This window comes from Gekko japonicus, unplaced genomic scaffold, assembly GCF_001447785.1.
Source record: "Gekko japonicus isolate JY-2015 unplaced genomic scaffold, Gekko_japonicus_V1.1 scaffold1569, whole genome shotgun sequence".
NCBI lineage: Eukaryota > Metazoa > Chordata > Lepidosauria > Squamata > Gekkonidae > Gekko > Gekko japonicus.
Genome location: NW_015169825.1, coordinates 176,221 through 202,768, shown reverse-complemented (window position 1 = coordinate 202,768; position 26,548 = coordinate 176,221). Strand labels below are relative to the sequence as shown.

General features: G+C 45.1%; 1 protein-coding gene across 1 annotated transcript in view; it reads right to left on the bottom strand.

Annotated features, from left to right (window-relative positions):
- Positions 1–4,361: 4,361 nt before the first annotated feature.
- Positions 4,362–26,548, bottom strand: part of MCM10 (minichromosome maintenance 10 replication initiation factor) — a 30,663-nt gene continuing 8,476 nt past the window's right edge. The window contains exons 5-19 of the mRNA XM_015417234.1: positions 26,043–26,214; positions 25,073–25,238; positions 23,573–23,740; positions 21,273–21,389; positions 20,848–21,047; positions 19,632–19,732; positions 15,557–15,667; positions 15,336–15,456; positions 13,638–13,866; positions 12,420–12,558; positions 12,004–12,122; positions 10,018–10,131; positions 5,943–6,088; positions 5,305–5,347; positions 4,362–4,665 (exon numbers count right to left, since the gene is read on the bottom strand). Of these exons, the coding sequence (XP_015272720.1) occupies positions 4,582–4,665; positions 5,305–5,347; positions 5,943–6,088; positions 10,018–10,131; positions 12,004–12,122; positions 12,420–12,558; positions 13,638–13,866; positions 15,336–15,456; positions 15,557–15,667; positions 19,632–19,732; positions 20,848–21,047; positions 21,273–21,389; positions 23,573–23,740; positions 25,073–25,238; positions 26,043–26,214 (2,030 nt within the window). The 3' untranslated portion in view covers positions 4,362–4,581. The remainder of the gene's footprint in view (positions 4,666–5,304; positions 5,348–5,942; positions 6,089–10,017; positions 10,132–12,003; positions 12,123–12,419; positions 12,559–13,637; positions 13,867–15,335; positions 15,457–15,556; positions 15,668–19,631; positions 19,733–20,847; positions 21,048–21,272; positions 21,390–23,572; positions 23,741–25,072; positions 25,239–26,042; positions 26,215–26,548) is intronic.

Here is a 26,548-nt window from a genome sequence, read left to right as displayed (position 1 = left end):
CCATTTTTTGAAGGAACACAGGGTAGCAGCCATCACAATAGGAATGCCTCTCCCTTCCTCCCAGCAAAGACTCCATAGGATGCCGGACAGCAATGACTCCTCCTTTAGCTCAGTGGACTCTTCCAAAGCCAAGTATCACCGAGGAACTATTTCTCCAAGACATACTAAATCTGAATCTGGCAGGACCATTTTAGGGGGTAAGGGAATGCAGCTCAAACGCATCAGCCCCATTTTCTCATTCTCAACTCCACCTTGACTGAAACCCAGTCTTATCTTTAGCTGTAACAGAGCCTAAAAACCAAAGACCTGCATCCAGAAAAGTAGAAAGGCGTGACCTGTATAAAAAACACAGTTGAACAAATCTGCACAATTTATTTCTGCTCTCAGAAAGGCATGGGGGAGGGACCACGCACACTGCAGGGCAGGGAAGTCCTCCCCTGCCCCAGCCGCTGGAAACCCCAATTAACATCATAAGAACATAAGAGACGCCAATGCTGGATCAGGCCAAAGGCCCATCCCGTCCAACACTCTGTGTCACACAGTGGCCAGAAATACCAGTGCCATCAGGAGGTCCACCAGTGGGGCCAGGACTTTAGAAGCCCTCCCACTGTTGACCCCCCCCCCAAGCACCAAGAAGACAGAGCATCACTTGCCCCAGAGTCCCTATCTATACCTTGTGGCTAATAGCCACTGATGGACCTCTGCTCCATATGCTTATCTAATTCCCTTTTGAAGCCGTCCATGCTTGTAGCCGCCACCACTTCCTGTGGCAGTGAATTCCATGTGTTAATCACTCTTTGGGTGAAGAAGTACTTCCTTTTATCCGTTCTAACCCGACCACTCAGCAATTTCATGGAGTGCCCACGAGATCTTGTATTGTGAGAAAGGGAGAAAAGTACCTCTTTCTCTACCTGCTCTTTCCCATGCATAATCTTATAAACTTCAATCATGTCACCCCTCAGTCGTCTTTTCTCCAAGCTGAAGAGCCCTAAGCGCTTTAACCTTTCCTCATAGGGAAAGCGTTCCAACCCTTTTATCATTCGAGTTGCCCTTTTCTGCACATCCATGGTGCCTAAGAGTTTATGCAGTCTGGATCACATCTTCAAGTGACTGTTTGCTGCAATCAGGGCTAGAAACTTGCTTTAATAAAAACAAATGAAAGCCAAGATTCTCAGGATGTGGAATGCTGCAGCCAGCTCTTGTAGCCTTACACACTTGGCTTGCCTAAAATCATACATAAGTTTGTTGCTCAGGGTTGTGCCACCCCTTCTTTGGCCAGGGCTCTTGCCAAAACCAGAATCAAAACATCAGTTTGCTTCAAGATGGTCATACCATTCCAAGGAAGCACACCCACGGCATTTCACTTATTTATAAAGGAGGCCTTTGATAATGAAAAAGGCCCTAGCAGAACTCTCGATGAAAAACACGTGCAGGCTCTTCATGTGTACGTCCACTGGAGTGCTTTCTGGACACGATGTATTTAATATATTCTTGCCAGACATCCAGTCAACATGAACAGCGGCAGCACCAGCTAGACAAACACACAAAACGAGTGGGACACAAAAGGGCATTATAAAAATAGTCCCCCATACTGAATGCTTCAGTGATGGTGCACTTCAGTTAGTTAACTGGAGCTTTATGGATGCAGTCTGATAGATTTGCTACCTCTCCGTTTTTAAAGGGAAAATTTGAAGGTGCTTAAAAAGAAAAAGAAAAAAGCAAGCACTACATTTTCATTGACCTAGTTTTAACTTTGCAGCAAGGAGGACAGAGCAAGAAGGCTGATGTGAAATATTATTAGCGCTTCAAGAGCAATGAACAGCAATTCAAAGTTCAGGAGGAGAAAGAAAAGCTTCTTGAAAAAAGAAAGTCTGACCAGACACACACAGTTGTTACTGAAGAGTCAGACTTCACCTCCGTGGCCAATGTGGAAGCTTGGCAGGTTGTGCCTATAAAATATCCAGCAGATAAGTAAACATCTCCTACATCAGAATTCTGCTACCAGCTGGTGGGCAGCTTCTTCCAGCTAGCAAACAATGCAGCCCCTTGTAAAGCACATTTCTCACATATTGCACTGAATTTCAAACTTATCCAAGCAGTTTGGCTGAAATGCCCAGGCCAAGTGCCATCATCTTTTATAAAAAGCCATGCAAAAGAACCCTCAAAAGCATTTCCTTCGGCGTCTTTTTCCACTGTTCTCTCACCCCTTCCCCACTTGAGCACTCAATCTACAGCTCCTATGGGACACAAGCCATTAAAAACAGCTCAAAACACTGATGGAACCCCTCGGTTAAAAGCCTGGGCAACCCCCCCCCAACCGTTTTGGCCTGGTGCCAAAAAAAGACAGGGACCATGGGAGCCTGAAGAGGGAGGACCATTCCACCCGCTGCAGGCAGGAGGGCTTGCAAAGAGGGTCTTAGCTAGTGTGCTGGAATAGCACCTAGAAGAGCAGTTGTTTAAGGCAGTTTCCACCCAGGGGCTGGAAATGTTGCCCTCACTCTAAAGCAGGAATTCAGGAATGAGTGGGATGGAGGTGTACAGAGACCGTTTACACATACCCCATCCTCCCATCTTCCTGTTGTCGCAGTGCAGAAGACCCCCAAATCTTGCCGGGCCTCTCTGTGGCCTACAGCTGAGCCACTGCCTAGATGCTAGAGAAAAAGTTAAAGGGCTAAAAAGTGGGTAAGAAAAATGAAGTTTAGTTCTGCCCCCATCCCCAGATCAGCTGTGGGCAAAGCCTCTACATGAAATTTCTGCCCCAAGTCATTCAACATTTCTCTTTTGAGCTGGAGCAAAGGGGGTGTTTTCAAAGGGCAAAGGCCCAGGAACCACACATGTCATATGGAAGCACAAAGTATCACCGCTGGCATTGGGAAAGGAACACAAAAATAGTGCTGGGTCAGATCAGAGCTCCATCTAATCCAGCATCCTGTCCCAAATGGTGGCCAATCAGCTGCCCTGGAAGGCCAACAAATAGGGCACAGAGGCCAAGGCTCTCTCCTGCTGTTGCTTCCTTGTATTGTTATTCAGAAATTTACTGCCTCTGAATATGGAGGTTCCTTTTTGTCACCACGGCTCATAGACACTGATAGATCTGTCTAATCCCCTTTTAAAGCTGCCTGTGCCTGTGACCATCACTACATCCTCTGTAGATGGAATAAAAGCTCTGTATGGAAGGCACCCAAGTCTATCCCACCCCCACACAGGTATTAACTCCATAGTTAACCGGCTGTACAAGCACTGGAAGAAGCTGTGTGCATGAAGTGGAATGAGGGAAACATTATTTAAGAGTCATTTATCCCTTCACCTGCTTAAGTTAGATCACCACTCCCATTTCCTAAATACAATGAAGATGTTGTTCTTAGTAAGATCAAAACTATCTTTTAAAGCCACCAGCCATTTATAGTACTTGGGAAAACCAAGAAAATCAGGCACTTCTAGAAGAACTGTCAGAACCCCTGGCTTTTAGAAATGAGACCCAGGCACTCTTTATTGTAACAATACATGCTGGCCTACTTAAACCCACAGCATCCACTATGATGAATATCCATAGGACTCCCAGGTAGTTGCTAAAAATTTAATCACAATATTTCAGGTTTATATTTACAATTGTCAATACATTTTCCAATAACTGTCTATCAAGTTGTACACCTTGCTGTTTACTGACTGGAAACTGTAGTAGGAATGGACAAAACTGAAAGAAAGAGAATTACATAGTGGATGCATGTAATGGATGCATCACAGATGGGTAAGGGATTTACAAAATGCACAGTTCCAACCATGAATCCAAATGATGCTTCTAGAGGAAGACAGGAGGCTAACCAATTAAGGACTTTTTCTGAAGGCCAATACATACCTTTATAAAGTTGCTCTATTTCACATAACTCTGCCCTAATTTTGAGGGATCCCCTTATTTCTTTTCACAGACCATCATCCTTTACAGGTACAAATAAGAACACCGCCTTCTGAAAGGATTATTCTAGGTTCAGAAAGGTGTGTGCACTGGCACATTACCAAGGTAAGGCATGGGAGTCACACTGTACTGTTCCGCTGGGAAGACAAGGAAAGACAGGAGCGTGTTCTCCCTTATTGTCTGGATATCGTGGCAGCTGGCTTTCTGGACTTAGGTGCCTCTTCTTTGTAAACATTCCTTGACTGAAATGGCTGAGGATAATCCTGAGGCATACTCATTGGGCAAAGGCAACACCAGTCGAACCTGAGAAGTGTACTCTAATCACTCAGTTTCTTGGGCTGTAAATTGTAAGTTTTCTAAGTACCACTTCCTAAATCAAATCAAGATTTAATCCTAATCATCTAGGAAGACTGAAAAGCAGGGGACCAGACATTGCCCGGGGGGGGGGGGGGAGACGGACAAAGGCTGAGCCATCGATCTGAAGGGGATCATGTGGTGCTTGTGGGCTCCCCCCTGATGCCCCAGCTGGAAGTTTCCCCAGTAAGTTAAGGGGGCAGACTGCCTGACAGAGTCTTTAGGAAGAGACCTATCCTTCATTCCGATACTTAGAACCACGGGGGCTTCATCATAAACCAATTTGTCTTCAGAACTTCAGGGGGTTTTCACAGTTACTTCATGCCGTTGAGAAATTTGTGATGTTCTTCTCCTCTCGGTAGAAGGGTTTCTGCACCGATCTGGGGACCTTTCTTCTCCTAGAAAGGGGAATTTACAATGAGATTGTGTTTCTGGGCACTGGAATAAAATCCACAGTTTCAGGAAGCAAAACAAGGGGTCAACCGCCAACGCTCCCTTTAAGCTGTGGAGTCTTGTGTGCAAAAATTCTACTTTGTGAGCTACTGGCATTAAAGTTGTGAGCGACCGATTTGATTACCGCATAAATTAGTTTGCTCTGGAGCCGTCCTTCCTGAGCTAAGACAAAAACGTGTGAGCGGGAGGTTAAAGAACTGAGCTAGCTCACACTAACTCAGCTTAGAGGGAACACTGGTCACCACTGTAAATCAAGTGTGGTGCAATCCACTAGGGAGTTCATGCCTGCAAGTCCCATTCACGTCAATAATGCTCACCCAAGAGAACCCCAAGTGGATTGTATTATTGCTAATATTCCTGGAAATGAAACTCTAATTTCAAAGTTTTCAAGAAAAGGAATGTCTTTAAAAAATAACCTGGAAGCTCTTGGGACTACCCAGGACCAGTCATTTGACCTACAGAGCAGATAGTGTCAAAGTGCCCTGTGGCATCAGAAGTGTATGGGAAAGAATACCCTTAAGGTGCAAAACGTGCCCAGCAGGTCAGGGGAGTAACCTGGATAGGCAGCCTTGGTCTGCACTTACCTTGAGCATTCCATCACGTTCCCACTTAAAGAGGCCACAATGACTGAAAGACAGACAGAAAATTGTGGTTGTGAAAGAAGCAACTCAGAGTATGTTCTGCAATGCAGTGGTAACTGGGGTGGCGGAAGGCCGGTGCCAGGCCTGAATGCCTCTGAAGCATGCAAAGTGGTTGAGGCCTGCTATTACACCAGATGAAGTGGCTTGCCTACAAAAGCTAATTTATTTTTAAGAGACCTGGCCCTTCCCAAAGCCCAGTTCCATCATCCATGCTCTTGGGATTTGTGCATCTAGAGTCAAGGACCTATCCCCTGACCCCAGCTGTGTCCCATACAGCACGCATCCCCTGACCCTGATTCCCCTCCCTCCATTGGACTGGAGAGAAGCAGCCCAATGGCTGCCTGGTGGACTGACGGTTTCTCAGCCGCATGAGGACAGTCTGTATGCACAGCATTCAATCTGCCCCCATTTGGGTCCCCACACATGCAGAAGTTGTTCCTTCTCTCTGGGTCATGGTGCTTCTCTGCCAAAGAGGTTGACAAGGAGCTCCTTGTTTTTCTATTGGAGGGAATGATTAGCAAGTAGAGGTCAGGGCATGTGAGAATGTCTGCTGGGGGAGAAAAAAAAGAAGCTCCTCCTACCTGCAGTGTTTTTTGGGTAGCTTGTCGAGAGAGATGGCTCGGTTCCCACACGGACACTTAAAAAATCGCTTTACGCCATCATGCCAATTATAGTCATGATTTTGCTCCACACAGGAATCTAGGAGCTTGAAATAGGTATACTTGCACTGTAGGGGAAACAGAGAGACAGCAACACACTTTGAAATGGCTAGAGGTTTTTTTAAAAAAAGACTATTGTCACAGGAAAGCACAGCTGGCTGCAGCAAAAGAATTGTCTGTTCCTTAGGGAGTTGGAAGAAAGCAGGCAGACAGACAGACAACCTTTATTGGCATATCAGAGATAAAAGTACACTGAAATTTAGGAATACGTCGAAAATGTGGCTGTCATACAAACGAACAGCAAGAAAAAAGGCAACATTGAAAGTTATAGAAGAGTTTTGCCCCAAGACTAGCAATTGGACTTTGACCCTCTTAGGGAGACCACGCCAGTAAAAAGAAGGGAGTCCAGAAATTTATCTCGGATCTTAGTATAAAATGGGCAATTTAAAAGAATGTGGGAAACAGATTTGATGGCACCCTGACTACAAGGGCATTGTCTAAGTTCATAAGGGATTTTATGGCATCTTCCAGAGAAGATGGCCGATGGCAATACGTTAAATCTGGCTAACATAAATGCCCTTCTTTGATGAGGGTCAGTTAAAGAGCAAAAATAAGTAGCTGTCTGGCCCAGTGTCTGGGGTAATCCCAGATGAATTGGAGAACAAGTTTTCCTAGCTGCCTCAGCCAGGCACTGAAACTGAATATCTAAAAGCCTGCGTTTGATTGTATAAAATATGGTGGAGGCAGATGATAAATAAAGCAGATCTAAAGGTATTCCTAAGGACCTAATTTTTTTTTTGACTAATTTCAGCCAATTAGGTTCACAATGATCTGTCAGCATTAAAAAGGTAGAAGAATTTTGGGTCAGGATTAAACAGAAGGCGCAACCAAAATTTGATGGTCAAAAGCCAGGCTCCAGTTTCCAGGGACATCTGACTGGTTTCGAGACACACAAAAAAAAAAAAAAGGATTGTAAACCTGATTGGTTAATTGCACTTATCCAAATGGGAGTGCCATATAGGAACTGTGAACTAGATTTTGCGCTGAAGACTTTTAAGGCCACTGGGACGTATCTATTGCCTCTCATGTAGAAAAAGTGGGCGATGGCCTCAGCACTTGGAACGCCTTGTCGGCTGCTGCCAAAAGTTGAGCAAAATTGAGAACTGAGTCTTGGGAGTGAAAGCAGCGCCCAGACACCTGCTTGTTAAGACTACTTTATTATATGTGTTTCCTGCTTGGCATTTTAATCTTTGGGAGGTCTTAAATATTTCTCACCCAGTTCTTTTCAGTACCCATCAAGGGGCACGCCTGCTCCAATCTCAGTAATCAATCTAACCTGCAAGTAAGCTCACAATGGGCCCCCCTTATTCGCCCAAGGGAGCCAGAAGAATTCTCTCCACCCACGCCTAAGCAATCAAAAATTGGAGATTACTTTCCCAATCAAGTATCCACCAGTAACAGATTTTCTGTTTTGGCAAACCTTCCCGACTCTCTTCATGAAACTAGTGCTTCAAACGCTGAACCTGATGAGCTCCATAATGAAAGGAGTGGCTGCAGTAATGGGAATCTCAGTTACAACTTGGACCCCTCGGGACTTGAGAGAGTCCAAGCAGCAAGGATTCACCACGCAAATGACTCTGTAAAAGCTTCTGCCTGCTCGTTGGCTGATTTTTGCAGTTTTATGGCGAGAACTAAGGGGCTTATCTGCGGTAATCTAACTTCCTTGCATTCTAAATTGGACCACTTAATCTCTCTGAACCACAAAAAAGCAGCAGAGGGAAAAAAACTCTCATACTCCAGCAGCCCTCACCTTGACTTGCTCTTCCCAGGATACCACCCCTAGCTCCAACGTTAAACCAGGGTCGGCCTCTTCCTGGCATTTGATGTTACAGCCTCATAAAATCTGCTTAACAATTTGTGATGTCAAGGGCCATACTCCATCTTGGCGTACAAATCTCCTTGCGGTGAGGCATTTAAAGTCTCTCCTGATGATCAAGCAGGTTGATCTGACATCGGTGGAGCATCTGAATAATTCCAGCCAAGCACAAAAGATCTTGCTATCCTTTGACTGCCCTAAAATTCCGCAGCTTCTACTGAGTAAGAAATCCTTTCTTAGATCCAAAGGAGTTTTCCCTGTAAGAGTGTTTCAGAATACTACAGTTGCCCCAATACTTCCTCCATCTTCTACAGCTGCACCGACTAGGCCAACAACCTTCCCCAATGGTGCCTCTAATTCCACCAGTGTTAACTGCAACACATTAAAAAAGACTGCGTCAAATGACTTGACCAACTGGACAGAACCTGCCGAGACCCCTCGTTCCCTGGGAGAGTACTCCGTGGGACACTTCACCCTGGAAGAAGATCTCCTGGCTTCTTACAAAAACCTGACAACACATGAACAACAATCACTGCCAGACTGGAGGAACTGAGAACACACCTCCTGTTGAATCAAAACAAGGGTGAGGAGCAGCCGATTCCAACTCCATCTCAAGATTTAGTTAATATGACTTTACTTCCTTCCTCCCCACAGAATCCAGTTGGACCGACACACCATTGATGGAGGTGGAGGTAGAGATTCATCCTCCATCGGTTCCTGGAATGGCCAGCCCCGTGCAGCCTAGTGTCTCTAATCATAGCCAGTCTTCCTTGGGAACAAGCCCTGGTCTAAACCATAACAACGGCTGTATTAATTTCGACACGGACAAATCTTTTGAACAGTTGTTAGAAATTTATTGACTGTCAACAAAGCCCCAGTCTTTAATCGTGAAACTGCTATCCTGGAACACAGCTGGATGGGGAAGTAAGAAAACGGATCATGTTTTTTGTTCCTATTTAAGACAATTTGAGATTAATTTTCTTCAGGAAATATGGACAGAATCCACAATTTCCCTTGAAGGATTTTCAACACATTCCCTGCCTGGGTTCAGGAGCAATTCTCGGGGCCGTTTCCAAGCAGGTTTAACTCTTTTGTTCTCTCTCCAGTCTAAATTCAAATTTTTGGAATTACCTTTCTGTAACCCTATTGCTCATGCCTTCCTATTTAGTCTTCAGGACTTTGCTTTTATTGTGGTCAATCTTTATTTACCTCCTTCCCCAGACAAATTGTCCTTATGCTCCCTTTGGGACCGTTTGATTACATATCTTGAACAACTAGAACTTTGCTTTCCTACAGTAGATATTATCCTTCTTGGTGATTTTAACGCCAGAATTGGTAAAGATGACCATGACCTTCTGGCTGCTTTGAATTTAGATCCAAACGACTCCCTCCCAAACTTCTTTAGTTTTGTCAGGTCCTCCAAATTGGTCCTAAATGGTTCCCATGGTAGGGATATCCCTGGGGAATTTACTTTTGCATCAACTAGAGGTTGTAGCATTTTAGATTATATATTAATCCCTTTATCCTTCAAAAATAATCTAGAGTAGTTCTATATTGATGCCGGCAATGAGTGATAATTTCCCTCTAATCCTCTCAACTACCCCTCAGATACACCTTGAACCTGATTTAGCCCCTACAGCTAATGACTCATTCTTTGAGTCCCTCCCTAGATTTATTTGGTCACGTAACCACACTGAGAGAGTCCAGCTATTAGTCACCGAGCAGGTGATTATCGCCTCGCGTTCCTCCCTTATGACTTCTTCAAACCCCACTGAAGCGGTATCTTCATATGATAATTTAGTCTCCAGTTTTATTTCCCTACTTAACCCTGTTCCTTTTTGGAAGAAAGCAGCCCTCTCTCACTGTATTATCGAGTGGATGACTCATGTGAAGTCAACTCCTTTGCAACCTCAATGCAACTTGGACTCATTCTTAGTCAAGTATGCAGCAAGCAGACAACTTGCATCAAGGGTGCAGGATCTGATGCACTGCTCGTGGGGACCCCATGTGCTCTTATTATTAGCACTGGCTCTGCTATCACCAGACAAGGTTGTGCAGGATTAGAACTACCTGGCACCCAGACAGCAGCTACAAACCAGACAGCAGACAATGGCCACTCACTGTCTTGCAGGTCACAACGCGGCATTTCACTTCTCTGATGCTCCTCATCTTCTCTTCCATTTGCTCCTTTTTCACCAGGGGCTCGAAATAGCGTTCCTGTACCTCTGCCTCAAACTGTGACAAAGGAGATTAAGTTTAATCCTGAATAATCAACAGCTGATATTTGTTTATCTATTCTGTCCTTCCTCCAAGGAGCTCAGGGTGACTCCCTTCTTCCATTTTACCCTCACAACAACCTCATGAGGTGGGTGAGGCTGAGAGGGAGTCAGTGGCCTAAAGTCACCTGGAGAGCTTTGATGACACAGCTGAGATTTTACTCCAGGTCTCCCAGTCCAACACTAACCACACAGTGCAGCATGACTGATGTTAAAACTAGACCTTTAACAGATTGCTAAACATGTGCTTGGATACAGGTTTCAGGAACAAACATTCAGCAACAAGCAACTAATTTAAATCTTCACCCAAATGTAAAGCATAATCCATATTTGTGGGAGCAAGTTTTGAAGTTGTTCTGAAGAGTAGACCCTCTTGTTGGCTGTACCTTCATACCCTGAACAAACAGGAGTCTTGTCAGATCGTAAGACTAACACGTTTTTATTCTAGCATCAGTTTTGGTTGACTAGGGGTCACTTCAGTAAAGGTAATCAGTAAGAGTACAAAGAGTATTCACAATAGTGAATTACTACAATAGCAATTATTCACTAGATAATGCAGTCTACCTAGTATTGTTAACCAGCCAAGCAACCCTAGGTCTAATTCAGCACTTTTGCTGTGACCTCTCCCCTTGGAAGTTCTTTTGCTCGAGAATCAGCAACCTTTGAGTACGACTGAGTGTTCCATAGTTATGTCTCACCCTGTACTGCCAGGATTCCATGGCCCCTTTGATCCTGCTGCTTATAACATTTTTCTGCATAGCTTGTATGTGTGCGAATACGTCCGCCACATGGCATTTGATGAAGTCTAGGAAACCTAATGCTAGATTAAAAAATGTGTTATTCTTTGTGATGCTGCAAGACTCCAGTTTTAGCTTTGCCACAACAGACTAACATGGCTACCCCCTCTAGATTACCTTACATAGCATCTCTAAGGATAAAACTACTGATCACAATACCTCCTCACTATCATTAAGTTTTCATAAGCTTCAGTTTTGCTGTAGGCAGAGCTGTATATGCTCCATAATCATAAACATAGATATTAGTACTCAATCCAGAATTCAAGGTCCTGAGAGTCTCAGCTTTTCTGTTTTTAAGTTTTAAAGAAGTGATCAGCCCTTAAGGCAAAGAGATTCAAGAACATGCATGCAACGACTGAGAAACCTCAGAAGATGGAAGAGGAGGGATCTCTTTGCATTTCTGGTCAGCAGGGTATCTTTTCTTCTCCATGACTGTTCTGAGATTAGAGGGCGTTTCAGGGGCAAGGACATGGGGGGAGGAGGAGAGGCATTGTTGTGTGTGTTGTTACATCACTCCTGAGAAAACCTGGAAGTGACACAAAGTAGCTCCAAGAACTGATGGAAACTGTACAGTAAAACCAGAGAGTTTCCAGATTCCTAGAGCTACTCGACATCACTTCTGGGATTTCCCTGGAAGTGACATTACAGTGCGCATGACACTGCTGAGCTTTTATTTTCAAATTTTCTCCCGCTGCCACTCAGAGTGCTGGCAGGCAACAGAGACTAGTGGGAGGCCTGGCAGCCAAACCCGAGAAAACCTTTTGTATCAGAATCAGCCCTTAAGGACACACATACATATGTTTAATTGAAACCAGATGTGGGACTCTATCAGACAACTGGCTTCTTCCAAACAATAGTCACCACCCCACTAAGTTAAAGTAAGTTTCTAGCTCTCATGTTGTACACTGCCAAACTAATTTTGAGCTCTTTGGTCAGAAGGCTGAAAATAGCCCGGGATTTGCACAATCCCAGCTGCTTAACATCCAGAATTCACATTCAGAGATTTTTCAACAGGACATCTCCTTTAGGCTTACCTCCTTAAGGACACCTGTGTGTTTGGATCTAGCATGCAAGATCTCCTGAAATTCTTCACACTCCAAATATGCAAGCTGCTCACGACGTTTCTTTTGAACAGGTTCTATCCCATCTTTATCTAGAAGATCAAAGAGATAGGATATACACAAAGGCACACGTGTGTAACCATTTATGTCCAAGGTTGTTCCTGCTTCTACAGGGGCAGGACCAATGCATTGTGTTCAGGTGTTCCTGCTGCAGCCATTCAGATGTGGTCTGCCTAGTCCCTCCTCTGTATGCTGATCTCTGGAGCCAGACTGCTACTGCAGTGGGTCTGCACCAAGGCAACTAAGCCTGGGAGCAAGTCTGTGATACGGCAGCTGTACAAAGCTAGGCTTAACAACACCTTTAGTTTTGGGTCTGTGTACCTACATACCTTCTAACGCAGGAACATTTTTCTGCACTCTCTCAGCAAGCTCTAGACTGTCAAGATCAGACCGTTTCCGTTTTATGCTGTTTGGGTCAATTTTGGAGAGGATCCGGCCCTTTGCACGCAGTTTATTTATAGCTGCTACCTGAAAAGAGTGAAGACAGAAGATGCATGTTTGGAGGTTGCGAACATGCTCAAGCAAGGAAATCCAGTGAAGCCTACTTAAGCTGCAGACCAAATATATTTCACCTCTCTACTTTGCTTGAATAAGTGGGCCAAGTTCTGTTTTAAGGTGTCCCCAATCTTGTTGAGCCTCCTGGCGCTTTTAGAACTTTGAGAAAATGTAGCAGGAACAGCTACAGAATGGCTGCCTTGAAAGGAGGCACTGCCAATCACAGAATGGCTGTCATAGGGGAGGGACAATGACAGAATGCTGGAAAGTGCCAAGCCAAGCATCTTCCTATGGTGAGGGCAGTGACTTCCGAAGAGGAGGGAACTTCCCCACAGATACAAAGGTGATGCCTGCCAGGGTCTTCTGAAGCACCTCCTGGTCCAATGAGGTGGAGGATATCTGGAACTGGAACTTTGCTTTTGCAAATTGGCATTTGGAAGGGTATCATGTTAAGGAATTACTGTTCTAGATGCTTCCTTTTGTGCAGGAAAGAGGGAAGTGATCTGTGTATCCACAGCTTTCATCTTAAGTTGGTGAAGTTCATCCAAACAATTTCCATGGAGATGACAGAAGTCTTGCCCCCCCCCCTGCCCCATCAGGAAACCTGCCTACTGATATGAAATGTGGAATTTCCTTTCACATTTGATACCCCTGTTGTCATTGGCTGCCTTTACTCTTTCACTCATTTGCTTAGAAATATACTTCTCAGCAGGTCCAAAGTGTAAGATTTCAGTACTTAAATTTGGTTCTCCTGTTTTCTAGACAAGAGGGGAGAGAGGAGTGGTGCTGAAGGAGCTGTGGTAGTCTGAATGAATCTTCACGCTTCTTTGTTTATAGGAGGCCCAACATTATCTATTAAATTCAATTTATAAAGCATTAAACCCAAAAGGTTATTTTAAAGTATAATCAAAATCTGCTGCTCAACTCTTTCCACAAAACTATCATCAGTCAATGGCAGGTCTCCAAGCTGACTTGGAATGACATTTGACTGAATGTTGAGCTTTTACTGAGCATCTTGTGGTCAGCATGAAGAGCTTTCGAGGAAAAGTTACCTTTTTAGCTTCTGCCAAGCCATTTGGTTTGAGTGCTGGAGGAGCCAAGTTGTCGAAGAAGAGAATATCATCTCCTTCAGAGAAGCCCATGCCAAGTCTAGGTGTCTGGGGGCTGGAGAGTTTTGCGGCTTTTGGGAATTCAGCCCCTGGAGTTGGAGACAGCAGCGCAGGCGGCCCTGAGGAAGAGGGCAGTACTGGGGCACTTGCATTACTTGTTGTTTGCAGAAACCTGAAATCAGAAGACAGAAGCCACAGTTGTCACATCTACGAGAGCAGGGGGTGGAGGAGGAAGACTTTCAGTTCCGCAGAGACTCCTGCTTGAGCAATGGTCGTCAAACTGTGTTCCACACCTCTGCAAGAGTCACCTCACATTTCGAAAAAAGCCTGTTAAAGAGCCTCTCACTTGGACACAGGAAGAATTTCCTCCAGGTAACCAAGCAGGAAATGTCACAAAAGTTGAGGCTTTTTTTTTTCTTTCTTGGCAACAGTTAACTGAAGTGTTGGTCTGGCTCCCCTGAGCTTCAAATTTGGACAGGGCCAAGTTAAAAGACATTCAGTTTGGCTTTGAAACTCTCCATCCTTCCAACATCTCATGAGTCTCTCCTCTCTTTCCCACCCAAACTTACTTCTTGATGGGAGCTTTCAGGTGGGCCTCCATGAGATGTGGAAGCATCCAGGGCTACCAGAAACCGAGAGAGAGCGAGAGCGAGAGAGCGAGAGAGAGAGCGAGCGAGAGAGCGCGAGAGAGAGCGCGAGAGCGAGAGAGAGAGCCTGACAGTTTTAGGCTACTGAAAGTGTGGTGTTTGAATGCCAGCTTTACACATGGTTGGTGGCCATGCCCAAGAATTAAACCAGTCGGGATAAACGTTAGACTTAATAAAGGAAATTATAGGGTACACTATATGATCTGGTCCTTCTGCTTCACATAGTGAAACTGATGCTATGCACAACTGCAGTGGGTAAAAACAGACAGCTAATAGATGGGAAATGTGAGATGACCCAATAAAAAGGGAAATTCTAGTCTAGGAAGCCTGAACATTTCTGGTGCCAAGGGCCACTGACCTGGTTCACTGAACTTTGAAGGCCTCTGTTGGGCTTCTAGTGATCATGCAGCATGATGGCTGCTTACCTGCAGCTGCCTTCATTTTAATTTTTTCATTAAAATAAATACATATAATCCTAAATGCACACAAGGAAATGATCAGAGCTTGCCTCTGCTTCCTACTGTGTCCTTGCCTCAGTATCTTGTACTTTCCTTGCTCTGCTCCCATGTTCTTTCCTTTTCCGCTCTCTCACCCCACCCCATCCTGGGGCTCAGCTCACTCTTGGCCAGCAGCATCACCAGACAATCAACGCACAGCTATCACCCTCTCCCAGGCCCCCTGCTGCTGCCAGCCTGGCCCAAGAGGGCTGGGGGTGAGGTGGGAGAAGAAGCAGCAGAAGAGGTTGGATGTATACCCTGCCCTTCACTCAGAGTCTCGGAGCAGCTTACAATATCCTTCCCTCCCTCTCCCCACAACAGACACCCTGTGAGGTAGGTGGGGCTGAGAGAGTGCTTTCAAGGACTGCTTGTGAGAGAACAGCTCTGAGAGAACTTGTAACTGACCCAAAGTCACGCCAGCAGCTGCATGTGGAGAAGTAGGGAATCAAACCTGGTTCTCCCAGATTCTACGCTCCTAACCACTACACCAAACATACCTCCTTTGCAGCTCTTCAGACCTCCTTTTCCTAGCTTCCAGCATTTGCTGTTTCTGTTGTTTCAGCAGCACGGAGGCAGAGATGGGCTGGAAAACTGAGCTCGGCTTCCTGGTCAATGCTGCTGGTGATGGAAGTGGGGGGAAGAGAGAGAAATAAGTGGTAGAAGAGGCAGCCTTTCTCCCATAAGAGTCAAATGCATTCCAGCCTCCCTTCCCACATACCTGGTGCGCTAGCTTTGGCTAAGTGCCGATTGAGGTTTTGTGCCCCGAAGGAGGGTGTGGCCAACAGCTCCTTGAATTCCTCTGAACACGGTAAAGGCCGATTTTGCAAGCCTGGAACAAAGAAGTAGGGGACTAAGGTTTCCAGCAGTTGGGGGTCCTGACTTCAGTGCCCTGCAGTGTGCCTGGCCTCTCTACATACCTAGCAAAGCCAGAGGGATAAAGGATGAAAACTAAGAAAAGCTATGCAAATCTGCTCAGCACACACAACGAATGGTTACAGAACTCTTCGCTTCTTGGCACAAAATTTCCTTTGACTGGGGGGAAATGCTTCCATGGATTAAAGCATTCCTTTTGAATGTTAAGTCCTTAAAATCTGAGGGAGGGTCTACCCTCCTTGGACTTTTATAAGCAGATGCATATAATAGCTAATGGGATCAACTACTGGAAAAGAAAATGAAATGTCTAGGTATAACAAATGATAAGGTGAAGATCATGGAGACCAAAGAAAGTATTAGGCTAATTAAACAGCGTGTTAAGAAATTGGATATTAACAGCACATCTGTCAGGGTACCTCAATGTCTTATTTGGTGGACTTGGAGATCATATATAAAAGTGCCATACAAACACAGATAAAGTTGAAACTATTGAGCATATGATTATGGAGTGGCCAGATTTAATGAGGTGAGGGCCAGTTTAATTACTCCTTCATTCCAAATTCTGGAAAGGTCTAATGAGGCACAGGTGACTTGGGTATTATCAGATACAATGATTCTGTTACTTTTTCTGGCAAAATCTGTACAGGCAATAATCAAACAGCAGCAAAAGAAAGGCATTAATTTATTTTACTGTATTATTTTCTGCTTAAGGCTATAGCTGCATGAGCAGCAATAGGTAGATAGACTGGGTGAAAATTCTTATTTTTTAGCCCAGAGTACACACAGATCTACTTACAAATATGATCTGATGGTGGCAGGCAAGCACTAAGGCGAGGTGGTCTCATGTATGTGCTGAATAGCCCAGTTTACATGATGCCACCTGCAGAACAAAGTCTAAAGCCTAGGATGAGACCACCATGTAAAAGAAAAGTCCAGCCACGCTTTGCCACTTGCCATGGTGTTCTGCATCAGCATCTAGTGTGAAGAGTGCAAGACATGGGTCCCTCACAATCCACAGTACAAGAACTCATGGGCACTCAATGAAACTGCTGAGTGGTCGGGTTAGAACGGATAAAAGGAAGTAGTTCTTCACCCAAAGAGTGATTAACACTTGGAATTCACTGCCACAGGAAGTGGTGGTGGCTACAAGCATGGACGGCTTCAAAAGGGAATTATTAGATAAGCATATGGAGCAGAGATCCATCAGTGGCTATTAGCCACAAGGTATAGATAGGGACTCTGGGGCAAGTGATGCTCTGTCTTCTTGGTGCTTGGGGGGCTGTCAACAGTGGGAGGGCTTCTAATGTCCTGGCCCCACTGGTGGACCTCCTGATGGCACTGGTATTTCTGGCCACTGTGTGACACAGAGTGTTGGACTGGATTGGCCTGATCCAATCTTATGTTCATAATTTGAAAGCACGGGATTGAAGTTGATTTGCAAATAATAGTTATAAGGGGACATGGTTCAAGTTGGCCAGGGTTAGCGTGCATGCAGATGTACCACAGAACACTCAGAGGGGAAAAGAGAATCTGGAAGGGGTGTGTGTGGCCGATCCATTAAACTATTTATTTATTATATTAGGCTTACAGCCTGCCCTACCCCTGCACAGCTGGGCTCAGGGTAGGTAACACATTAAAATAGTAATAAATTGTTCATTGTGTAGTAAAATACCTGAGGGACCGCCTTTCCCCATATGTCCCCCAGAGAGCGCTGCGATCGGGGACCCAGAATCGGCTGGTCCTCCTCCTGAACATCAACGAGGCCAGGCTAGCGACAACGAAGGCGAGGGCTTTCTTGGTGGCGGCTCCAGTCTGGTGGAATGAGCTTCCGGAGGAGATCAGGGCCCTGTTACAGTTCCACAGGGCTTGTAAAACGGAGCTCTTCCGCCAGGCTTTTGGAGCTACCCCCCCCCCCACTGCTACTGGAGAGCGAGCTTGACCCCGGGGTCCTCCGAGTATAGCCTGACCTGAGTGCCTGGGACATCTGATGGAGATCAAGAAGCTGACTGAACGCCGAAGAAGCATGCTAGCACTTTAATATGTTGTATTGTTATGGTTTTAAATCTGTGTTTTATTGGATTTTATATTGTATATTGGGTTATTATATTGTATTGTTTACATTGTCGTGTGAGCCGCCCTGAGCTGGCTTTGCTGGGAGGGCGGGGTAGAAATCTAATGAAATAAATAAATTCCACCCACCTCAACCATAGACCTGGCAGAACATCTCTATTTTACAGGCCCTGCAGAACTGCATTAGATCCCACAGGACCCGGATCTCACTTGGGAGAGCATTCCACCAGGCCAGCACCAAAGCCGAGAAGGCTCTGGCTCTGGTTGAGGCAAGGCGGATGTCTTTCAGGCTGGGGAATCACCAGAGTTTGATCCCTTGAGCTTAACACTCTCTGGCAGACATACCAGGAGAGACCGTCCCATAGATATGTTGGACCCAGACTGCAAAGGGCTTTAAAAGTTAGAACCAGCACCTTGAACTTGATCGGGTACTCCACCTGGAGCCAGTGCAGCTAGAGGAGCACTGGTTGAATGTGTGCTCTTAAAAGTGTTCCAGTAAGAATATGTGCCAGCTGGAATTTTTGGGTCAACCTCAAGGGTAGCCCAGCATAGAGCGAATTACAGAAGCCAGCCTAGAGGTGGCTGTTGCATGGATCACTGTAGCGGGGGGAGGAAGGGGATCGGTTGGCTTGACCTGGCATGGCCTAGATTATCTCAAGGTCTTGGCCTGTTTCACTTAAGGAAATTTTAAACAACCAAATGGCTACTCAGTTTCTGCCTGCACATATGATCCCATAAGGGAGGCCTGTAGCTATGGTGGGGCCTTTGGGGCTCTGCCCCCTTTCTTAAAGGCACACCCTCACAAGAATGTCTCCTGTAAATGCTTTTTTCAATTATTTTAAACATTTTTAAAGGTGTGTACTCCTTTAAGCAGAGTTGGGGGCTATAGCTGACTAATTCCTGCAGTGAGCAAGGGGGCTGGGGTAGGTGACCTCTAGGATCCCTTCTAACTCTGTGTCAAGAAACTGGCCTCCTTTAAGAGAGTTTTTCTGCCTAAGTGTAAGTTTTCTTGACTATAGAAGTCATCACCCCCACCTGCTGGCTTGTTATCAGAATTGCTGCTTAGGCTGGCAGAAGTGATTTACTTGCAGCAGCTGAGGACTGTCATCCAAAGTGGCTGACAACTTCCAATTTAGAGATCTATCTCGGTAACAGCTTTCTATTGGCTAAATGGTTAATACCTATGTATAATAGACAGCTTGAGACGACTCAGAGAGAGAAGAGACTGCCTCAAAGCTCTCTTCAACTTCCACCCTGCTGCTATGCTTCCAGAGACTCTGCTCATCAGGAACGCCAGTTGAGATGCCAGAGCTACATGCCTGATAGGAAGAGTAGTGAGCAGAATAGCCAGCTAGGTTTTTTGTTTTGGTTTGCATTCATTGCTGAACTGTATACATTCTTTCCCCTACCTATGTGTTGTTTGTCCTTTGTTTTTGTAAATAAAGTTTTATGTGTTTTTATACAAATTGGAGTGAGTTTACTGGCCCAACCCAGTGCCACACCTACCATCTACCAGAAAATGTATTCCCCCCCCCCCCCCCCCTTCTCAGCCTGCTATTGTCACACTCTGGGGCTAAGATTTGCAGAAGCCTCTTTGCTTTGATTTTAAAAGGCTTGATTCCACAATAGCTGAGTCATAATCCTCAAAATTCTGGCCTTCCCCCCCTGCACTGAGAATTTCACACACACACCCCGAAAATATTTACCCCTCAAGCCACAAAATCCTGGCTATGGGCCTGGAAAACTTGGATGATTTAGAAGAATTACTGCTGGGATTGCTTGCTGATGCAGGGGGAAAAACTTGTCAACTGCAGAGATGCTTTAAAACCACAATTGTTAAAGAAAGTTACCCAGTTTTTGCTTTGTCTCCTGCAGAACTGTGTCAACTCCTTTCACAACCAAATTGGATAGAGTGGTTTGGATCTTCTTCTTCGGAGCAGCAGCTGCTGCGCTGAAGGAGAGGAAAAGGAACACAACATCTTGAAACAGAAAGCCAAGCTTAAGAGTGTATGTCTGGAGGGAATTGTCCAAATACTACCATCGGCTCCCATTCCGCATGAGCAGAATGTTTTTCTTCCTCAAGAAGAAATCCTGGACTATCCAGTACAAAACCACAGGATTTCAGTTTTCAGAGGCAGTGAAGCCCTGAAGAGGGGGAGGCATTCCCCAAAGAAGTATGCAATGAAACGTTGGAAAAAGACTGCAACTATGGCAATGATAACAAACCCACTTTAAACAACCTTGAATGTTCACTCTTGTGCCAAGGAGGAAGAATCCCTGCCCCCAGTATAATTCACAAATCTTCTGGAAAACCTAAGCCTTTCCAGGAAGCCCCTGCTTAAACCCCCTGCCCCATTTTTTATCCCCCTACAGCAGAGGTGTGGCTGCACTCACTCACATGCAGCCCTTGTTAGACCTGCATCTCTCATCTGCCACCTCTTCCCTCCCACCACCAGTGGCCTCTTCCTACAGTCCAGCTTCTCAGTGTAGATATCCATCTTCCTGCAAATTTGCATTCTGATTCACAGAATCATTGAGTTGGAAGGGACCTCCAGGGCCATCTGATCCAACCCCTGACACAATGCAAGAAATACACAAATACCTCCCCCTCCACACCTGCAGTAACCCCTGTTCCATGCCCAGAAGATAACAAAAAACCTCCAGGATCCCTGGCCAAACTGGCCTAAAGAAAAATTGCTTCCTGACCCCAAAGTGGCAATCAGCATTCCCCTGGGCGTGTAAGAAAGGGCCACAAGAACTAAGCACTGAGGCAACCCTTCCTGCCCTCCCTCTCATGATCTGCCTAACTTCACAGAATCCGCATTGCTATCAGATGGCCATCTAACCTCTGTTTGAAAACCTACAAAGAAGGAGCGCCCACCACCTTGCTCTTTCCAAAGCAGAGAATGGTCTATACCATTGGTCTCAAACTCTGTATCAGGACAACACGGGATTTAAAAATGCTGCTCTCAGTGAAAGTAAAACTTTGGACAACTTCCAACACGGCACAAAATTTTACTTTTAGTGACAGTAAAGGAAAACAGGAGAGGAAATATGGTTCCTTACGCTGAGGCTGCATAGGCTGCTGAGGAAACCCCTCCGTAATAAAATCCATCTTGACAAAGTCTCTCCTTCAAGCCAAGGGCCTTCTTTGCATTTCTTTTTGGAGCCCGAGTGATTGAAAAGGTTGACTGCAGATCTGCCCGCTTTGAACAGAGCTTTCGGTACTGGGATTGGACATGATACTGGCAATACTCGCAGCTGTTCTGAAGGAAGAGACAATCAGAAATTAACCTTTAGTACTATCTAGCGCAACAAATTCATAGGAAAAAAGGTGGATCTGCTGGGTGGAAAGTCCCCCCCCCCCATCCATTTTTGTCTTCTACATCCCTGTTAAAAGTTACTGCAACATCTCAAAAACAATGCACATGCCTCCCAGAAAACAGCCAGATGGCCTTCCAACATCCACAAAAGGTTAATGGAATACCCACCAGATTAACTATCTGTGTGCAAGGCTCTCCATTTTTCTTCCTGGCTTTACAGGTTCCCAAGTCCATGGCCTCACCCAAAAGTAAGATCTTTTGGGGATGATCAACAGACACACACACCTAAGGAGAAGCAACACCAACAGGGGGCACTAAATTTCATTGAAAATACTGAGCAAATGCCATTGCTAGGTAAAAGTGTATAGGGACAGCAATTTCCAGTGTGATGTCCATGGTGCTTGCCAATGTGTTTCCTGGTACTCACTTCCTTCTCCCCTGAAGCAAAGAACCAATCCTGTTTTTTCTCTCAATCATAGTAAGAAGCCTGGCATAGAACCTTCTAACATCCCATCACACTCATACCTGCCTACAGGAGCCATTTTGTTGTACTGCCAACTATGTGTTGTCAAAATCCACAAGTGCCCACAGGGTCTATAAGGCTGCGGACCCCTGATTTCAGGGCATGAGAAGCTATTCTCCCCAGAGCCCAGACTTTCTGGTTGGGTCTGGAAGTAATAATTGCTCTTGAAAAGCCAGTGAGAAATGGCTCTCCCACTCGCTGTGAGAGAAAGGCAAAGTGCATTGCTTTTGTACTTGGCAAGAGCTTAATGGGCAGGAACGATGTGCAATGTGCAGGTTATGTCCAGCTCCTGACAATGATGCCAAGTCTTAGCAGAAGATACTGACTGATGCCTTTGGAGAAAGGCATTCCTTCCCCTCCTTTTGTGTTCATATATAAGATTTTTTTTAAAAGCACAGTGTCAGTTGCGCTTCAGTCCCTCTCAGCCAGTCTGCCCACATGCTGCTTCTTGGCTAGTTTGCTCCCAGGCCTTATTATTTCTCTGAGGGCATCTGTGCCAGTCTTGTTCACCTGTACTGCATGGGAGGGTTAATGACGATGTTTGTGGGAGGACATGCAATTCTTAGGCAAACAGGCAAGAATTACAATTCCGATATCTTGACACAATGGTTGTTGTGAGGATAAAATGGAGAGGAGAACAACAGTATAAGCCACTTTGGGACCCCACTGGGGAGAAAGAGTAGAACTGAAGTAAATAGATACATAAACAAACAACCCTTGAGGTAGGTTAGGCTGAGACTTTGTGACACGGCCAAGGTCACCCAGCAAGCTTCCACAGCAAAGTGGGGATTTGAACCTGGGTCTTCTAGATCCTCGTCTGACACTCTAACCACTATGCCGTACTGAGTAAAGAAGTCCAAGTATGTGAAGTGGAAAATACTCAGGTCCCTGTACTTATGGAATATGCAGCAGTGATGTGCTAATCTTCCCTGCTGGTTTCACAGCCAGAGTTTTACAGTGGCGTGGGTAGAGGCATAAAAGCATTCCTCAGTCAGCTTAGGCAAAGGCAGAGTTCATTTTTCTGCCCTGCAGCCATGATCTTCCTGTCTAAGGGGCAGGGCCGTGTGCTACTTCACTATGCAAGAGGAAGTCTTCAAGGCTCCCTTTCTGAGAGAAGCAGGCTGCCCCTGGTTGTGGACTGGAGAAAGTGACATCAGAAGGCCCAGAAGACAGAGGATTCCCTGCCCCACGGTGATGTCTCCTCAACATACAACCTATGCATCACACTTCAAGTTTCTAGGTTTGCCAGCACTCCTTCAGCAAATGCCTGGGTGGTGCCTGGTGTTAAGGGAATGAAAATTATTTTTCTTTACAATAAAGCCTATTTTGCTTTATGGTAGTGTTGCTGTGAGTTCACTGATCCAAATCCAGGGTAACCTCAGTTACATTATCAACAGAGGGTCTTGCTCCAGGGTCTCAGGTTCAAGACAGGAACAATTGTGGATATTAGCCACAAGGTATAGATAGGGGCTCTGGGGCAAGTGATGCTCTGTCTTCTTGGTGCTTGGGGGGGTCAACAGTGGGAGGGCTTCTAATGTCCTGGCCCCACTGCTGGACCTCCTGATGGCACTGGTATTTCTGGCCACTGTGTGACACAGAGTGTTGGACTGGATGGGCCTTTGGCCTGATCCAACATTGGCGTCTCTTATGTTCTTAATTATCTCAGGGCATGGCAGGTCAGTCTTCTTGACACCTAGGGAGGGTGGAGTTTGCAAAGGAAGCGATGTTATTTCAAGGTGACAGTCTGGGAATTTCTCCTACTCTGTAAAGGCCACAGAGAAATCCCTAGAGTGTCATTAAGGAAGCCATTTTTATTTCTTTAGGGTAGGGACTTACCCAAATCAGGTGGGCAAATGGCAAGCCTGAGAGTTTCTGATGCAGGAACCAAGAAAAATATTGTAAAAGAATAAATGTGGTGATGGTGTGGAGTGTGGGGGAGACGTACCTCATTCGACCCTTCCTTTGACTTCATGGGATTAGCATTGAGCAGCCCAATGACCATGCCTTGGTCTGTTTTCCAGTAATCTTTGTGAACTTCACCAAAGAGAAACAAGGAGACACATCTGCTTAAGTCATGCAAGTCGTTCAAGCACCAGATGCTGAAGGTTTTACCCTGGAAGAGGTTGTAATGTGTAAAGAGAATGCAAATAAAAACTCCACTATACCTTCAGCTCTTGGGTCACCTTGCAAATCACCCCCCATCAGAGCACAACGTTTCCATATATGTATTTGCCATAAGAAAGGTGAAATCTACCAAATACCTACTCTGAATGCCACAACCTACCCATCCTACTTAAGTATTGTACAAATTCAGACTTTAGCTCTCTGTGTGATGCTGAGGGATATTTTAAACAATTTGGCAGGAGAAGAAACAAAGCTTGAGTTTTGCTTTAGTTTTTATAAGGGGCTTATGGCACAGGCTGGACAAGAGTGGAAGCTTAAACTCGGTATTGTTCTTCAGTAAGAAGCATTTGCATCGCTACATTTCAAGCGCTAATTGCATTTTACAAACATGTCTTCAGGGAACTTTATAGCAACCCTGTGAGGTAGTAGTATGCGCATGTGAAGTATTATTACACCCACATTGCAGATGGAGGCCTGAGGCTGAAAGAGAATGGCTTGCCAAAGACAGCTAAGTCAGCCTGTGACCAAGGTGAGATATGAACGGGAGATTTCCTGGCTCACCGTTCATACTGAAACCTGGTGCTACAGCTGCAGTTCTGACGCAGAAGGGTGGTGAAATACAGCCATATGGTTACAGTTGGGCAATGAAGCTAAATTGTGACACAAAACCTGCAAAATACATTAACACCTAATGGTGCCTTCTCTTCCCTCCTTTTACAGCTTTGCATTTACAAGAGAGATCATGAAACGTGGACTCCAAGATTGCCTTCATATTCAGACTGGTGTGGCATTTAACAAACAGGTGCCAATAAAAACCTCAGAACAATTTTAGTGAGGTTTTACTTTTGACTACCATTGTCAGTTACCTACTTGGTATTTTAAAGAAGGAACTGTCAGTTACCTACTCAGTATTTTAAAGAAAGAAGACCTTGTGATGAAGATCTGCCTTATTGCAGCTCCTAGAAGGACAGAGGCAGAGCACTCAGACTGCCTTTCTGCCAGCCCACATTTTTCCTGCCACCGCTGCTCACTGCCCCCCCCAACAAAAAAACTACCCCTGCTAACCAATTAAAGTCACGCAGACGCCAATTCCCCAGGTGTCCAGTCACCCAGAAAGCTTGGGCAAAAAGGATGCCCTTCACAGCACTACTGCTAAATCATGGGCAAAAACGAACATTCAGAGAAGCATTGTAAGAACTTAGACTTATTCAGATATTAATTAAGTGACTGATCTTTAAAAACTCAAAAAGTTACATAGCCCAACCAACAGCCGTGAAAATGGCATACTGAAAGCACAAAAGAAAAGAATGAAGCCATTTACATTACTGGAGCTCTGAGGAGTGACCTTCTTTATGATAACACCAAAAGTCACCCAGTTCATTTCCTCAAGATTCCCTGACGAAAGCTTGTCTTGTAATTGAGAGAGTCTAATTAATGTCCGGCCTGCCATTTTTCTCTCCATCTCAGCCGAAGACACACGGGGTTTTCTACAATGACAGTGTAGAAAGACAGAATGAGAAGAACTGCTTATGAAATTCCAAGATGAAAAATGCCACCAAATAGCCTTTGCTCAAGGCAACAACCAATGTTCTTCACCTAGTCAGTGTAAACATCTCCAGCCGAGGAGGAGGAAGAACAGGAGGTTGTGGAAATCTACAAAAACCATCTGGTAATGTCATTACATTTTATTGTTAACTGCTGAAACTTTATTATAGAGCTGCAGTCTAATTCCTTTGCTGAAAAACACATTTTGGCACCTCATTGTATTCAACTAACTTGAATAGCTGCTTCTCATCAGGACTCAGCCTGCATCTCTGGATTTGCACCAATCAGCACATGTCGGACACCACAAATGAAAAGAAATGTATCTACATTCTTCAGAAGCCATTATTTCAAAAGTTCTCTTAGCAAGTGTTTATGCTGCAGTCTTGCAGGCGGGCAAAAATGCTCAGAATGTGGTACTGGACACAGAGCTCAGATGTCAGAGAATCTCTGCTCCCAGTTTTACAAGTATAGTCAAGTATAAGCTTCTAGCAGCTCAATACTGAAAAGATATGCTTGGAAGCATGTAAGCAATGCCTGAGGAAATCTCAGAAGCCCGCTTCTGAATAGGCTTTTGTTTGGTTGCAAATAGGTTTCACTGCCTGGTACCCCCCCCCCCCTGCCCCAACCAAACACACAGTTTAGCTTTTCTCATTGCAGAATATTTGGGGGTTTTTTGTACCATGACCCACTTCCCCCATGCTTTTAGGATGCAAAACCACAATCACTTTTCCACATAGATTGCTGACCTTAACTTCAGTCCGGAAAAAGTTTCCACGGAGACTTCTGGTTTAATTACACTGGAACTCTGCGGTGCTTGAGATCTCTGACCAGCACCCACATCGGACTTCCTCTTGGCCACAGACTTCAGAGGCTGAGGCAAAGAACTTGTCATTGGCCTTGGAGCCTGGGTTTGCTTCTCTGGGGAGGGGGGGGAGAGCAAAGAAGAATGAATTACCATAAAGTGGGGGATCTTAAAATCCCATCAAGATCAGAGAATCAAGCCACCCAACCATTTCCTCTCATGCCAAAAGCACCTATGGCCACAGACTGAAGACTAGTACAGCACTAAAGTATGGTTTTAATTTCCCCCTTCAATGTTATGTTAGTTGAGATCAAGGTGAAAACAGTTCACTGTGCATCCCTGCTTCCTCAATGTCAGAGGACTTTTCTGAATACTCCCGTCTGTTTTTTACATTTCTATGCCTCTTGTGCACAACATATTCTGAACTCTTCATACAGAATGATGAAAATG